This window comes from Telopea speciosissima, chromosome 5, assembly GCF_018873765.1.
Source record: "Telopea speciosissima isolate NSW1024214 ecotype Mountain lineage chromosome 5, Tspe_v1, whole genome shotgun sequence".
Classification (NCBI taxonomy): domain Eukaryota; kingdom Viridiplantae; phylum Streptophyta; class Magnoliopsida; order Proteales; family Proteaceae; genus Telopea; species Telopea speciosissima.
This window is the reverse complement of record NC_057920.1, coordinates 14,869,451-14,885,251: the sequence shown is the minus strand read 5'-3', so window position 1 is coordinate 14,885,251 and position 15,801 is coordinate 14,869,451. Positions and strand designations below refer to the sequence as shown.

Genomic DNA, 15,801 nt, shown 5'->3' with positions numbered 1-15,801 from the left:
TCTAACAAGAAACTACTAATGGAATGAGGAATCCACTGTGAAATTGAGAATCACTAGTTGCCAACTTACAAAAGATCACTAGATCACAAATTCACATCTCACAAATTAAGGCCACCAATTAAATCATAAACAAGATTAATGGGGTAAATCATGATTTTAAAGAGACTAACTTGGAAATTGTCTCTATAGAAAAATAATGCAAATTCTTGAAAAAGTCACAAAACAGAGAATTAAGAAAACCAATAAAACCAAATCAAAAACGATTTGTGTTAATCCTTGGTTGTATCTCTTTTTCTTCTGTTTTTTTCCCCTTTCACGGTCCACGTCCAAATTTCAACTCAGGGAGAGGAGCTCCAGCAATCACCGCCCTTCTCCCTCTTCTCTCTCCTGTCTCACCGTCGTGGCTTCAAAAAAGTCTCCTCCTTTGACCACCCCCTCTTTCTTCTCTTCTTCCTTCCCTTTGCTTTAAGCCTTCCCTTCCCATAATCCCATCTCATCTGTCTTGATGATTAACAGCACTCTTTATATATCAATTTGATGGTTCTCTCGTCTGCAAACACGGGAGGCTATTCTGCAAATCATGGGCATCTGTATTTCAACGACCAAGAAGGTCAATGGCGCAAATTCTAATAACAACAGCGACAACAACAACAATAAAAAGAATAACAACCAGAAAGAGAGCACCAAACCCTCTTCAACAGCGCCACAAGAGAGTCATAAGAATCGATCACAGCAGCCACACCCGAAGGGTAAAGGGCATTCGAGGCATCCTAACGGGGTTATTCCATGTGGGAAGCGAACGGATTTTGGATACGCCAAGGATTTCGATAAGAAGTATTCGACCGGGAAATTGTTGGGTCATGGGCAGTTTGGTTACACTTTTGTTGCCACCGATAAGTCTAATGGGGAGCGTGTCGCCGTCAAGAGGATCGAGAAGAATAAGGTATTTTCTGAATTGGGTCTTTTCCATTTTGGTTCTTCTTCTTCTTCTGGGTATTGGGTGATGGTAGTTCTTGGTGTTGTTTCTGCGAAATTCTTGGTTATTTTACGCCACCATGTGGCATTCACATGAATGTTTTGTTCTTTCATCACATTTGGCTTTTTCGCTTCCACGATTCAGGTTTTGTTCGGGTTGATGGATTTAATATAATTTATTTTCACGAGCTTTGATTCCAAAATCATTCGAAAACTTTACCTTTATTAAGATTTAGAATTATAGACAGATTCCCTACCTTATTTTCCCTGAACTTTTGTTTTCTTCACTCTTTGCTTCAGTTTGACCCATCGATACCTCTGCTTAGGCAATATTTCCTCTTTCTCATGATTCGTGAACATTGTGTTCGGTAATCAGCACATTTTGGATCAATTAAAAGTTTCTGATAACGGAGAACCATGTTTCTTAGTTGTACGAAGCGTGCTTCCAAACCTTGTGCAGATTATTTTAGTTTATTACCACTGTCAAAGTAAAGCTTTAAGCTTTTTTGAGGGGGATCTAGCAGATATTTCATGGAATCTGCATTTTAAGCAGTTATTGAGTTGGATTGTCACACAGAATATCAAATCTAATTGTTGCCACAATAACCAACTGTTGGAGTTTTCTTCGTTTTGTTCATGGGATCTAGCAGATATTTCATGGAATCTGCGTTTTAAGCAGTTATTGAGTTGGATTGTCACACAGAATAACAATTCTAATTGTTGCCACAATAACCAACTGTTGGAGTTTTCTTCGTTTTGTTCATGGGACTCGGACCTTATGTAACTATAACTGTTTCTGTTCCTACATATCTGTAACTTTTCAGGGTTGATTGCATGAATAACTGAAGAGAGATAAATGATAAGAGTCTTGGTGTAGTTACGAAAAAGAGGAAATTTATGATGGCCATAGGGTTCCAAACATCCTATTACTATGAGAAGCCTATCCTAGCAAAATGTAAGAGAGGGATCGATGGAGAAAAGATGCACAAAGATCTGCCAGACCTAATGTTTATTTGGTGACCTCTGGGCTGTAGGTTGGGAATCAATTTCCATATGGTGACAGAGTTGGGAGGCAAGAAACTCCAAGTTCTTGTAGAGATGCTATAACTTTAATTTTTTCCAATGAAAATCATAAGTGTCACGGCATCTGACGACCCTAGGTGTTGGAGAGAAAAAACAAGGTGCCTAGGCGATGCCTTGTTAACTATGATGAAAATAAAGAAACTCTGATGAAATTCTGTAACTTAGGACTTTTATGCATCTCGGTTGTAGAACATAGTGTGCTTTCCTGATGAATTTTCTGAAATTAACATGTAAGACTGTGATTACTTCAGAGAAGAAGTTCCTGGAATACAGTTGTCAAATGTAGGGATCAGACTCTAGTCTGCACTCCGCAACCCTGCTAAATTAAGTTGTCTTCATATGCTGACTTTAGAAGCCAAACTCTACTGTAAAACTCAACCATAAAATTGTCTTTTGGAAACAGAGTCCATGGGATCATTCTTTGTTTTAAAAACTATGAAAAAACTGTATATAAGAGATGCCATGAAATGGTCTCCTCTCCCATAGTTACTTTTGAGAATTGAAGCCTGCTACAAGTTTGTAGCTCTTTTAGCAGTGTAAAGCCTTATCTTCAAATCTACTTCTCCTATTGGACCATCCCTGGAGAAATTCGTTATGGTTCTGTAGTTTGGCTTTTCATAACTGGAGACTCATATGGTAATATTGTTAGCTTCCAACTAACTACATGTTGACAATGTGTCGTGAGTTTTTCTGCTAATTTTTTTCATTTTAGAATCTGAAGAAAAAGACAACAATGCATTCCAATTCCCACCAGGGGGATAATACTCTGTTATCTGTCATCTAATTATTGAGGGTGGTAACTGTGATGACTAAGTATTGTTTTCTCAGTGGTGCTAGTAGCCACTGAAGTTTGTATTCAATCTCTAATTCTTGATCTCGATTGGAGAATGTAACTTATTTTTGGGAAACTTCTGAGGGAAGTTCTTACCTTTGTTGGCAGATGATCCTTCCTATTGCTGTCGAGGATGTTAAGCGAGAGGTCAAGATATTACAAGCCCTCACAGGCCATGAGAATGTTGTTCAATTTTATAATGCATTTGAGGATGAATCTTATGTCTACATAGTTATGGAGTATGCTCTTTCTCTTGTACCTGACTTTGAAATTCTTTTATTTTTACCCTATCGGTTGTTTTTTAATGTTGTTGTTGCTCTTTGTCTTTAAGTTTTCTTCTTGGGTTTGTCCCTCATGCTAAGCTTGTATTAATTTTGCATCAATTGTAAGAATTATTATTTTACCAGTTTGAAATGATGGTTTCTTCATACATCTTTTGTTAGGTTATGCGAGGGTGGTGAATTACTGGACAGAATATTGGCAAAGTATGACTCAACTTTTTTTTTGTTAATTGGTGTTTTGATTCTGTCCTTTCTGGGTGATTTTTTTAAAATTCCATTATGCTCTTTTATTTTCTTCAAGCTACTTTCTGTTAACTATTTCCATTTGGCAAAAGGCTTTTGTACAGCCCAAATAGGAAGGGCTTCCTGCACTGGCCTCTCTTATTGTGCCACATGGACAGATGATGTGGCAATTCTGGCTGTTGGATATAGAGGAAATCGTCTGGATTAGCCATGTTTCATATTTCAGTTTAATTTAATGAAATAACCCATGTGTATTGGCATGAATCCCCGTGTATATCCATGCATGCGTTCTGGTACTCCGACCATTACTTTGCATTCTCCCAACTCCTGGATTTTTCAATGCTCTACTTTGCCACTTGGTAAACCCCATTTTGGGCTGCGCAAGAAGCCCTTCCTAGGTGGGCCGTGCAGGAGCCAAGAGCTCCATTTGTATTTCTAATCTATTTAGTATGATTTAGTTTTGTCCCCATGGGCTCTGGTGGCAGCTCCTTGATGATAATGAAGTTAATGATAGACTTGCTAATGTTGTATATTAATCTCTTTCTTTAGAAAAGATAGCCGTTACACTGAGAAAGATGCAGCAATTATTGTAAGCCAGATGCTCAAAGTTGCAGCTGAGTGTCATTTGCACGGTTTGGTACACCGTGACATGAAACCAGAGGTACAGTCAGACTGCATAAACATACAGTACATCTTACATTTCTGCTTTGTAGTTCCTTGCAACTTGACAAAACTTCTGTTCCATTATATTTCTTCTGGTTTTTAGAATTTTCTTTTCAAGTCGACCAAAGAAGATTCACCCCTGAAGGCCACAGATTTTGGTCTCTCTGACTTCATAAAACCAGGTCAGTATAGGTTATATGATCTCCCAATATTTTCCTGATATTATCATAAGAAAATGTAATTTTTATCGAGTAATTTGACTTTTTGCTATCTGTTTGAAATTTCTGTTCATATAATGCAGGGAGGAAATTCCAAGATATTGTTGGCAGTGCTTACTATGTTGCGCCAGAAGTACTAAAGCGCAAGTCAGGGCCTGAATCAGATGTCTGGAGTATTGGTGTCATTACATACATTTTGCTTTGTGGAAGACGCCCATTTTGGGATAAGACTGAGGATGGTATATTCAAGGAGGTATGGTAATTTCTAAATTAAATCTGTCTCTGCATGTTCTCTGGTATTTGCTTTTTTAACATTTACGTTAATTGCTTGAACTTAATATCTTAATGACCTTTTTTCCCACAAGGTTTTCTAATCATGCTTGACTATTTGATTACCATCGTGTACTATTGAGCCCCCCAATTTCTTTTTGTTGGTGGGTTCATTATTTATGCATCCATTTCTATTTATCCTTGGTTTCTTTTCTTAAAAGAAATTGGATCTGTTGGGGTTTGTATCACCCAAGCTGCATCCATACTAACTTTGGGCAGTAGTTAGTTGCAGTCATATGTAAGCACATGGTCCAAGCCTGTAGTTGGTATCTTATGCCAATATGCAGGTATAGACATGTTTATGATTGACGAATATTTTCAGAAATCTGCTCAATTGTTCCTTTTCTTTCTGTAGGTTTTCAGTCGTGAAGGAGGATTTCTAGGTTTTCTTCTTTATGTCATTACCTTCTACTGCATAGTCCAACACTACAACCAATATCAAAAGCTTTTGGAAACCACGTTGCGCTTAGACACTAAACCCACTACCAAAATCATGCCCCTAATGACCATGGTTACTGAAAACCTAATGCATACAAAATACTAGATCAGTAAATATTTCTTAAAGACTGACTTTTCTAATAAGCTACTCTGGCTGGACCCTACATATTATCATATGCGATGACCTCAAAACAATATCCAACCCTAAAGACACCACAAGTGGATGACACAGAAATCCTGCGACACTTTTTCTTCCATTTTTAGTACTCCATAATATCTGTAATTCAAATCTAAGGGACTAAGGGGAACTGGTCAAACATACTGGCCGGTAGCTGGAGTCCTTATTGTGAACTCCATTGATCAGTGAACTCTGTGTTTCTTATTTATTCTCATTGATGATGATATAGAACTTTAAACATGATTTTATGTTCTTCCAGTGCTGATAAAATTTCAATCTTTTGCCATTCCATTTTTGTAATTTTCAAGTCTCTGAAGTTTCATGTTTCAACATTTATGTTCATAGGTCTTAAAGAACAAGCCCGATTTTCGTCGGAAGCCATGGCCAAGCATAAGCAACAGTGCTAAAGATTTTATTAAGAAATTATTGGTGAAGGATCCTCGTGCTAGACTGACTGCCGCTCAAGCCTTGTGTATGTATTAGTTTCCTCTCTATAAAAAATTAAATTCTTTTAAAATATTTTGATATGCATTTTGTTGTAAAATCTTTAATGATTTTTATAGCATATAGGATTTGCTGGCTGTTTTTTCCAGGTTCTGTTTTCGCATTGGAACTGCTTTATGAATAGATTTCTTTCATTTTGTTTGATCTAAAAATTGACCCTATATCCTCCCTGTGCCATCTTTCCAGCACACCCATGGGTTAGAGAAGGAGGTGATGCCTCGGAGATCCCTGTAGACATATCTGTGCTGTCCAACATGCGGCAGTTTGTGAAATATAGCCGATTGAAGCAGTTTGCTCTTAGGGTAAGCATTTCTTATTCTGGTTGTAGTCCTTTCAGTCAGAGGTATAAAATAGTTTTCACTTCGACCTACTTTTAATAGCAATTATGGGTTATGGTCTACATTTACTGCATCTTGCAGGCATTGGCTAGCACACTTGATGAAGAGGAGCTGGCTGATCTCCGGGATCAGTTTGATGCGATTGATGTGGATAAAAATGGAGCTATTAGTCTTGAAGAAATGAGACAGGTTTGTTTTCCTGAAATTCTTAATGAGGACTTACAGAACTTTTATGTGTATAGCCATAGTCCTTTCTATGAATTCATATCAGTGTATTGACAAGAATGTCCCCTCTCTCTCTCTCTCTCTGATTATGTGTTTGAATTTAGTCCCTTGCAATTTTTTCTCAAATTGTGGCTGGTCTCTGAGCAGGCCCTTGCAAAAGATCTTCCATGGAGAATGAAGGAGCCACGTGTTCTAGAGATCCTTCAAGCGGTATGCTTGTTCCCTTGAATTTAATCTCAGTAGTGTATATATTTCGTCTTCCGTGTGATTCCATGTCTTCAAGTTCCTCAAATTGGTTTCTGTTATAATATTCTGAATTCCCTCTAGTTCTTTTTTTAGTAACAAACTGGAGTGACTTTGCATTGCGATGTTTGTAAAAAGATTGTGGCTTTTATGGACCAATGATCAGAACCATTTCTTGCACTGCTTTCTACTTGCATCTTTGAACTGCATCTTGTTCTGGAAGATGAAGTACTTAATCAATTAGGATTTTGTTACAAATCGAACACCGTGATGACCCATCTTGTCAGTCTTTGTTTTGCATTCTTTGCCTTGTAGACCTGGCAACCGTTCACATTTTTTGACCCTGTAACTTGTATTTTCACTTGTGTAACTTGTTAAAACTTTCTCTTAACTCCAAGCTTTTGAAACAATCACTGTTGGTGCCTGTTTCTGTGAGGCAGATAGACAGCAACACAGATGGGCTTGTAGATTTCTCAGAATTTGTTGCAGCCACCCTTCATGTGCATCAATTGGAGGAACATGATTCTGAGAAGTGGCAACAGCGATCTCAGGCTGCTTTTGAGAAATTCGACATTGACAGGAATGGATTTATCACACCAGAGGAACTGAGGATGGTGAGTTCTAAAACTTCTCTCTCTGTTTCGCCCCATAATGTGTCTGGGTGCAGGAGCCATGCTCCCGGACAGTCCTTTCTCCCTTATTTTTTTTTTAACTTTCTGTTTTATTTTATTTGATTTGTTAAAGATTACAGAATCCACGAACTCAAAACCTCAAAAGAATTTCTACCCACAGCATCTTCTTCTTTCCCCCACCCCCTTTTCCCTGAAAGAATAAGCCCCTTCTTGTTTTCTTGTAAATAACCAAGTCTCTCAGAAGTTAGCCCTACTTCACCTCAACCCAAAGAGTTGGTCTGAAAGATAGGATCTTCCTTTTAATAAATACTTTGTTTTTCCTGCCAGTACTATTTCAACAGTTTTGTCTGACATCCACAGTAGTTTAGTGAAATAAATATACAAAGCACCAAACTTGTCTATTTGGTAGGATAAAAATACCCAGATGTGAAGTTTATTCAGAGAAAACCTATTATACCACAATGTTACAGCGGGTGTAAGATTTAATGCATTTCAGCCTTTGACCCAAATTATTATTGTGACTCAACTTGCATATGTATTTGAACTATCTACATGTCCTTTATGCTAAAAAAAGAAATCAATGCTTTGGTTACTAAAGTCGGTCCACTGTTTTAGCACACTGGACTCAAGGGCTCTATTGACGTACTTCTTGAGGAGGCTGACATCGACAAAGATGGGAAGATAAGCTTGCCAGAGTTCCGTCGACTTTTAAGAACTGCTAGCATCAGTTCACGCAATGCACCAAATTCTCGGAAGATATAAGTCACAGGTTATAGTTTTAAAGAGTGACAGCAGGAGAGAGAGGTGACAAGGGCATGTTAGAGGTGGTGTGATACACCTCTTGTGATCTATGTACTAGAAGATTGTAATCCTAGACAGCCCTAACTGCTTCTGGCTCCATCGCTAACCTGAAGGCCTGTGGAAAAGTGAGCTTGTATTGATGATCCACATTGGATTGTGAAGATGGATCACACGAGGAGAAAGCTTGTTTGATCAATAGTTGGTGGGACTTCACACGAAGATGGCTTTGGTGAACTTTGTTCCCTTATGAAACTGTACATCCTTAATCATAATAGGGCTCATAAGTTGTTCCCCTACAATTGTAATGTGTGAGAGTAGAAATTACTAATGCAAAATTGGTGTCCTAGAATTCTTTTATCACATACTTGAATAACAGGATTTTTTTCCTTTTTCCATTTTGATAATGCAGTTGACATGGTCTTTCAGTGTCAAGTTTGCTTAATATAGGTGAAACATGATATTTCTTTTTAGGGAAATTCTTAATGACATTTTGCAGGGGTATCAACTGCCAACCAGATTGTGACCTTACTTTGTTGCTATCCACGCGTGCACCCCGTACTATAAACTTTCATAAGGGATAGAACCATAATTCCATCTATCCCTTTCTCCTCTATTTGCACATTTCCCTTCTTGTGATGAACCTCTGCAAGTCCTCATGTCACAAACTCTCTTCTCTCCTTGTTGCTTATCTCATTAGTCAACTACATAGAACGGTGACAGCGATGTTGATGGCAACGGTATCATCGATGGGGACAATAAATGACATCTTTTTTGCAGCATGGACATGGACATATGATTCTGGTAGATCTTCTCCTCTATCACCAATGCCCATCTCAGGAATAACCTCTGCAACTCCTCTCATATCAGACACTCCTCTCTCGTTCATCTCATCAATCAACGGCTTCAGACAGTTACAGAAACATCAATGACAGTGTCATCGACAATGATTACAAATCGTAATCTATCGGATGTGGAGAGATGATTAGTCAGATCTTCCTCTTTCCGATGGCTTTTTCACTGTTTTAAGTTTCCATTCATGGAAAGGTTTAATGGTTTAGAGTTTGATGGATTAAGGATTAATGGTTAGGGTTTCACAGACTAAGGCTTTAAGGTTGACTTTGCCTTTTCCCAGCATGAAGATTTCATGGGGATTCCAGCAAGGTTTTATGTTTCATGTTGTGGTTTATGGAGTTTCTTTCCGGCGAGAGTTAACCGTTCATGGTTCCTGTTTCATTGTGATCAAATAATCATGTTATACCCACCCTTTTTTTCGTCTGGCTGAAAGTAACATGGGAAGAAGGGGAATGAATTTATTTTACTTTTAACCAAATATCTTAATTTCAATAAGATAATAAATAATTCACATGGACATTTTAATTACCAAATTCGTTCATATGCTCTGGGCTGCAAATCAATTTAAAAAAAAAAAGTGGTGTTGTGTTTAGTTTTTTTTGATAAACCTGGTGTTGTGTTTAGTAAACATGTTTCTTTTTAGTAAACATGCTTCTTTTGAAATTAAAAACATAATGCATTGTAGCTTGATGGATAATATAATTAATGATGGGGCAATTTATTTGGGTATCCCGATATTTTTTTCAAAGAAATAAATCTTAGCTTGGCTACAAGGATTCTTACCCTCTAATCAACTCTACTCGAGATTATACTTGATACAAGGCTTAATCTTTTTTCTTTTTTTTTGGGTAATGAGAAAATCTATTGATGGAGTGTGTAATAGCCATGGCTTTATTTACACACAATTCATGAAGCCAGGGAATGGAATTTGGTCAAACTGTCACACGCACTAATGACAGGTCCTTCCTGACAAGAGAATGAGCTACACAATTTGCTCCCCTTGGGGTAAAAGAAAAAGAGCAACCAGAAAAGGTGGATAAATGCTTAATGTCTTTGAGAAGTGGACCAATTTCAAGGACACAAGCGTGCTCTTGATTGATAATACAGTTTATCAGTTATGCATAATACGACTCCACTTGAATTTGCAAATACCCTTCTTCCACTGTTGCTTTAAGCACATATCTTACTGCAAGTGCTTCTCCCACTATAGCTGAATTAAAAACTAATTTCTCTGAGACCGCTACCATTTGAGCAGCATGATGGTCCCAAATGATAAAACCAATACCACCGCTACTTTCACCCTTAGGAAGGGATGCATCAGTATTGATTTTGAATTTGCCAAATGACGGAGGTTGCCAGGTTAGAATGTTGTAGATATTGAATTTTGTCAATCCCCCCCCCCCGGCGATGATGACAACAGGACACGGACAGACATCGGTATCTCTTCAAGAAGAACTCTTATCCCTACATCTAAGCCAAATCACCCGAACATCCCTAAAATGACTTATAAGACCCTTTTACCAAATGTTGAAGGAGGTACTGCTCACCTTTCCCAACCACGACGCCCGACAGCGTGGCCAAAAACCACGCCGCTGTGGGGGGCTGCGACGTTAGCCTGTTGACATCATCCACTGCGCCGTGGAGTGCCTATCCGGCACCGTGAGAAGAGGGGTACCCCCTATAAATAGGAGAGTCCCCCTCCCCTCATTTCATGGATTCCAAGCCTAGGGAAACCCTCCCAGTCCGATTTTTGCCCTCTTTTAAGCCTTTGTAAGTGAGTTTTGAGCAATATTCTGAGTTGTAGGTAGATCCATTGATTACTCGCTTGAGTGAAGAGCGTTCACCTCCTAGTCAAGAGGTTATTCCGTTTGCATATAGATAACAAAAGCCTCATTTTATAGTCGTTATTCTGTCTTTATACAGATAACGAGAATCCCTTATACAGCCGTTGCTCTGTCCGAACTCTGAGTAACGAAACTCATCTCATATAGTCCTTACTCTGTCCGACAAGAGAGAGGCAAGTCGATCGTCCGTCTCCACCTGAACCGTGGGACATCGCATATTTCGTATTTGGTACATTTTCATTTATTTCTTGTATTTCTTGACAGGTATCTGTCTCTTTCCTTCTTATTATTTTTGGCATAATGTAGACCATTAAAGTAACTTGCTTTAGTGTACATAGTAAATTATTTTTTTCTTTCTTTGTCATGTTTAGTACATCAAAATCTAGCTTTGCATGTTGATATATGATGTATTATTAAGGGAGAATATTCGAAAACAAGCATTTAGTAGAAAGACTGGTTTATCCGGACGAGGTGGGTGCCTAATACCTTCCCACTCTCGTAACTTGACTACTTATCCTGAATTTCTGATCAGACCATATGAAATCACGTAGCCATTTCCGTTGATCCCGGATGGGGCTACACCTATTGAGTCCTAGGCCCTAATCCTAGGTGGTGACTCCATTTCTTTATGAAGTATGATCCTAATCCCTATGATGATATGTCGGAACGATATGTCGTTACTCATCGAAACCAATCCTTGTCGCCATAAGGTTGAGGAACCCTCGTCCCGAGGACCGCAGTACTTACAAATGTCACAAGGAGAAGTTGTAGCTGGTCCTGAAATAGGAGGTGAAGACGTCGTGGGAGTGTTAGCATTTTTGAATTCATGGAATGCCTTCTTAGCTTGACCGAAAACCTCAACCAGTGTCCAACTTTTGGCGTTGAAAATCATATCTTTTCTCGCCTTCCAAATATACCGACAAATGAAGAAAGCCAAAAGATAATGAGTCTCTTCCCACCGATTTGGAGGTTTTGAAGCTTGAGTCTCATTCCTGCAACAATACATAAATCTTTGGATTCAATGAGGATGGAACTACATAGGTGAGCCTTGAACCAAACCACATTGCCCTAGCAAAAGGGCAATCTAAAAGGATATGATCTGTTGATTCCATCACCGCACCATAACGCCAACAGGATGGATCAATGGGAATACTTCGATGATGAAGTCCTTCTCCTGAAGCAACTCCTTGTGCACAAACATGCCACATGAAAAATCGTATCTTTGGAAGAGTTCGGTACCCCCAGATCCTTTTCCAAAACACTTTTGGGACAATATCCCAAGGTTTTGTTTAAGAAGAAGATGGTTGTTGAACTTCCAAATTATGTTGTTGGTTTAAAAAAATTGGTATGCCGATTCAATCGTGAAAACACCATTTTTTTATCCGCTCCATACGAGCTTATCGTCCAAGTGATACAAGCTCAATTGGATTTGCATAATCATCGCTTTGTCACAAGGATGAAAGATAGTGCCTAACAAATCTTCAATTGGATTCCATCTACATGAATGATCAATGAGATCCACTACACGTTCAAGAGTGCACCCAATTGGTTTTGGATTGGTGGGACGAAAGCCTTTTACCGAAGGATCCAATTGTCTTCCCAAATTTTAATGTTTTCCCCATTTCTTACTTGCCAAACAAGATCTGCAAGCAAAACAGATCGGTCTTCCATAATACTTCTCCACACCCATGAAAGATGATTTCCAAATTATGCATTTAGAAAATTAGTTCGAGGAAAATAAATAGCTTTGAAAAATCGTGCCCATGGGGAGTCTGGGGAGGACCAAATCCGTCAGGCCAACTTTGCAAGAAGGGCGTGATTATGCACTGATTTTGTATCATCCCCTCAATAAAAATTTGTTGTTGCCTTCCTTATATCATCATGATATGATGTTGGCATTTTAAAATGTGAGCATGCAAAATTTGACATTGAAAAAGTCCGATTTCAACATTACCTCCTTTCCTGCATGCGATAAGAGATTTTTCTTCCACCCTTGGAGACATTTGAGGGTACGATCTTTAATATCATTGAATAAAGCCTTCTTAGAAACCCTAAACTCCGTAGGCAGCCCCAAGTATTTGGAAGGTCCGTCTCCATATGGTACTTTAAGTACTCGTGAAAACCATCGCTTGAAACGAGCTTCAGTGTTTGGACTAAAAGTGAGACTGGATTTACTAAAATTGATGGCTTGACTAGTAGCTCTACAATACAAATCTAGACATCCTTTCAAAGTAGTAATTTCATTTAGTTTGACATGTGAAAACAAAGACAATCATCCGCAAACAAGAGATGTGTTAACGGAATTGTCCTATTGCGTATCCGAATTCCATGTAATTTTCCTGTCTTCAGCATTTTTAATAATAGATGATAATGCCTGTGAGCAAGGATAAATAGTACAACTAATAGAGGATCACCTTGGTGAATACCACGAGTAGGGGTACTGTGTCCTTTTTCAACACCATTTATAAGCATAATATATGAGATAGATTTGAGGCATTCTATAACAATATCAACAAAACGGTTACAAAAATCGAGTTTGAGAAGCATACTCTGGATAAAAGTCCACTCGAGCCTGTCATATGCCTTTTGCATGTTCAACTTTAGCGCCATGAATTTTGCCTTGCCTTTCTTTTTTCTTCTGAATATAGTTGAAAGCCTCATGAGCCATAAGAATATTATTAGAAATCGCCCGATTTGGTATGAAGGCCGACTGAGTTGGAAAAATTATATCATCAAGAGCACCTTTTAACCTGTATGCAATAATCTTAGTAATGACCTTAAAGCATACACCGCACAGACTTATTGGGCGAAATTGGTCCACTGTTTCAAACAAATATATGTCCTATTCATCTCCTTTGCCATTGAACTTGAAACAAAAAACTTTGTGATAAAGTGACGTAGGTCAAACTTTGTAAACTCCCAAAAATTCTGAAAGAACACTGGAGGAAAACCATCTGGTCCAGGTGATTTTAAAGACCCCATAGAGAACAGCGTCTGATGCACCTCATCAACAGTGGGAACACGGCATAAAATATTATTTAGATCTGAAGGCACAACATGATTGACCATTGCAATAGTCTAAGATAATGCTTCCATATCAAACGGTTCAGATGAATAAATATTTTGAAAATGCTCCTGGAATGCATTACTGATATCGCCCTCTGATGAAGACCAGGTACCTGAAGGTAGCTTCAACTAAATGATGCGATTATTATGACGCCATTGAATCGTTGAAACATGAAAAAAGCCAGTATCTTGGTCCCCACTTTGAAGCCAACTGATGCGAGACTTTTGTCTCCATAGGTCCTCGTCACGTAGTAATTCTTCATCCAATTGATTTAAAAGATCAAACTCCTGATGTTGATTAAACTCTGATTGAGGAAGACCTTGAATGTCCTCCAATTTTTGCTTTAATTTCCAAAGGCTCACCTACACTTTAACAAAAACATTAGAATTCCACTTCTGAAAAGTGGATTTACAATGTAGGAGCTTTTGGTGAAGAATGTGGGCTGCTGAACAATGTGGACGAGCTGCCCATCCTTTCGAAGTTGCATTTTTACAATCTTGGTGGCAGAGCTACATGGCTTCGAAATGAAATGGTCGTCAACCTCTAACAAAAGCACCATCAGTATCAACCATAATGGGGCAGTGATCAGATCCAATTGCTAGCCACACTACAAGGCCTAATCTATGCATGTTTTTTCTCAACATTTCTTTTAGAATTAATTTAGGTCTGCCCTTGGCTCTTTTAGCTCATTCAATATGAATCAAATCACTTCTCTATTGGACCATCTAAAGGCCTTCGTTGAACAAGGTCATGTCACCTCAAACGACTTTCTCGTAGCTTATCATGAAGTTACTCCCAATTAGCTCTAATTTAATCATTTTTAAATTTATCCTTACCTATTTTGTCACACATCTATCTCAACATCATTATCTCATCTACACTGAGTTTATCTACATGGTGTTTTTTAACTGCTCAACATTTCTCACCATACATCATAGTCAGTCGTATGAAGTCCTACAATTTGTTTTTAAAAGTTTTAAAGGAATACGTCGGTTACACAATACTTCGGATATTCTTCTCCACATCATCCATTCTATTTCAATTCTTTATGAAACATCATCCTCTATGTCACCTTCTTTATTATGATTGAACTTATATACCTAAATAATCACTTCATAGAATCTCCATCATCAATATTTACACTATCATTATCCATCCTAGTGCAACTAAGTTACACACCAAATACTCTATTTTTCATTTTATTTATTTTGAAACCTTTTGATTCCAAAGTTGATCTTCATAACTCCAACTTGACGTTAACCTTTGCTTTTGTGTAATTAATTTATTTTAACGAAAACTAATTAAATTGTGCAATTAATTTAATATCAAAATTAAAATACAATTAATTTAATTAACCAATTGAGTATGACTCATTGTAAGCTACCTTGGTGTACTGCTGAATAGGATCATGCCACTTTTCACTAACAAATCTAATAGCCTTAAGGCGAGCAAAATGCAAATAATAACACTCTCTATTTTCTCCAAGAGTTGGTGATTTCTATTCTCCATCAAAGCATTGAGTGGAGATTAATTCCTACATTTGCAAAATTCGGTATTCGAGTGTGGTGAATTGTTGGAAATGCTTCACTTGCGACACTAAATAAGTAACTTTTAACTTGTATTATATTATTTGTTTCGATTACCCTATACTATGAGGGCATCGATTCCTTGTATCGGATTGGAAAATTTTTTATTCGGTACCGTGCCATCCTTCACCATGAAACCACACCACTGTGCAACATCTCTTGTTCGTCAATTGGTGAGACTCAGACCATGCCCGAGATCCACATTGGCCTTCTCCTAGGCCCCTAAATATGCATCTTCTCTTGTCAGGGTAGGCCGACCAAGATGGAAATACATGACAATTTAATATACTCTAAGCAAAATGAATAAAAAATAAAATAATTTGATTTCCTAGTTTCACACATTGCTATCGAGAGGCTAATTCTGCAGCTGATGCCCTTGCAAATTATGCGTCGAAAAGGAAGATCAGCACTTGTTGGACTACCCCCCCCCCTACCTTTTATTCAACATGCTGTTAACTAGGAAGCGCT

General features: G+C 38.2%; 1 protein-coding gene across 2 annotated transcripts; it reads left to right on the top strand.

The window, feature by feature from the left end:
* Positions 1-320: 320 nt before the first annotated feature.
* LOC122661284 (calcium-dependent protein kinase 18-like) lies at positions 321-8,377 on the top strand. Of its 2 annotated transcripts, XM_043856641.1 has the most exons (13): positions 321-709; positions 746-943; positions 2,999-3,129; positions 3,334-3,375; positions 3,964-4,075; positions 4,181-4,259; positions 4,379-4,548; positions 5,587-5,713; positions 5,932-6,047; positions 6,165-6,272; positions 6,456-6,518; positions 6,992-7,165; positions 7,799-8,377. In XM_043856641.1, exons 1-13 carry the CDS (start codon positions 581-583, stop codon positions 7,943-7,945), a joined length of 1,596 nt encoding a protein of 531 aa, XP_043712576.1. In that variant the 5' UTR covers positions 321-580; the 3' UTR covers positions 7,946-8,377. The 2 variants fall into 2 exon arrangements, with proteins under 2 accessions (XP_043712576.1, XP_043712574.1); XM_043856639.1 differs by having other exon boundaries at positions 321-943.
* The last annotated feature ends 7,424 nt before the right edge of the window (positions 8,378-15,801 follow it).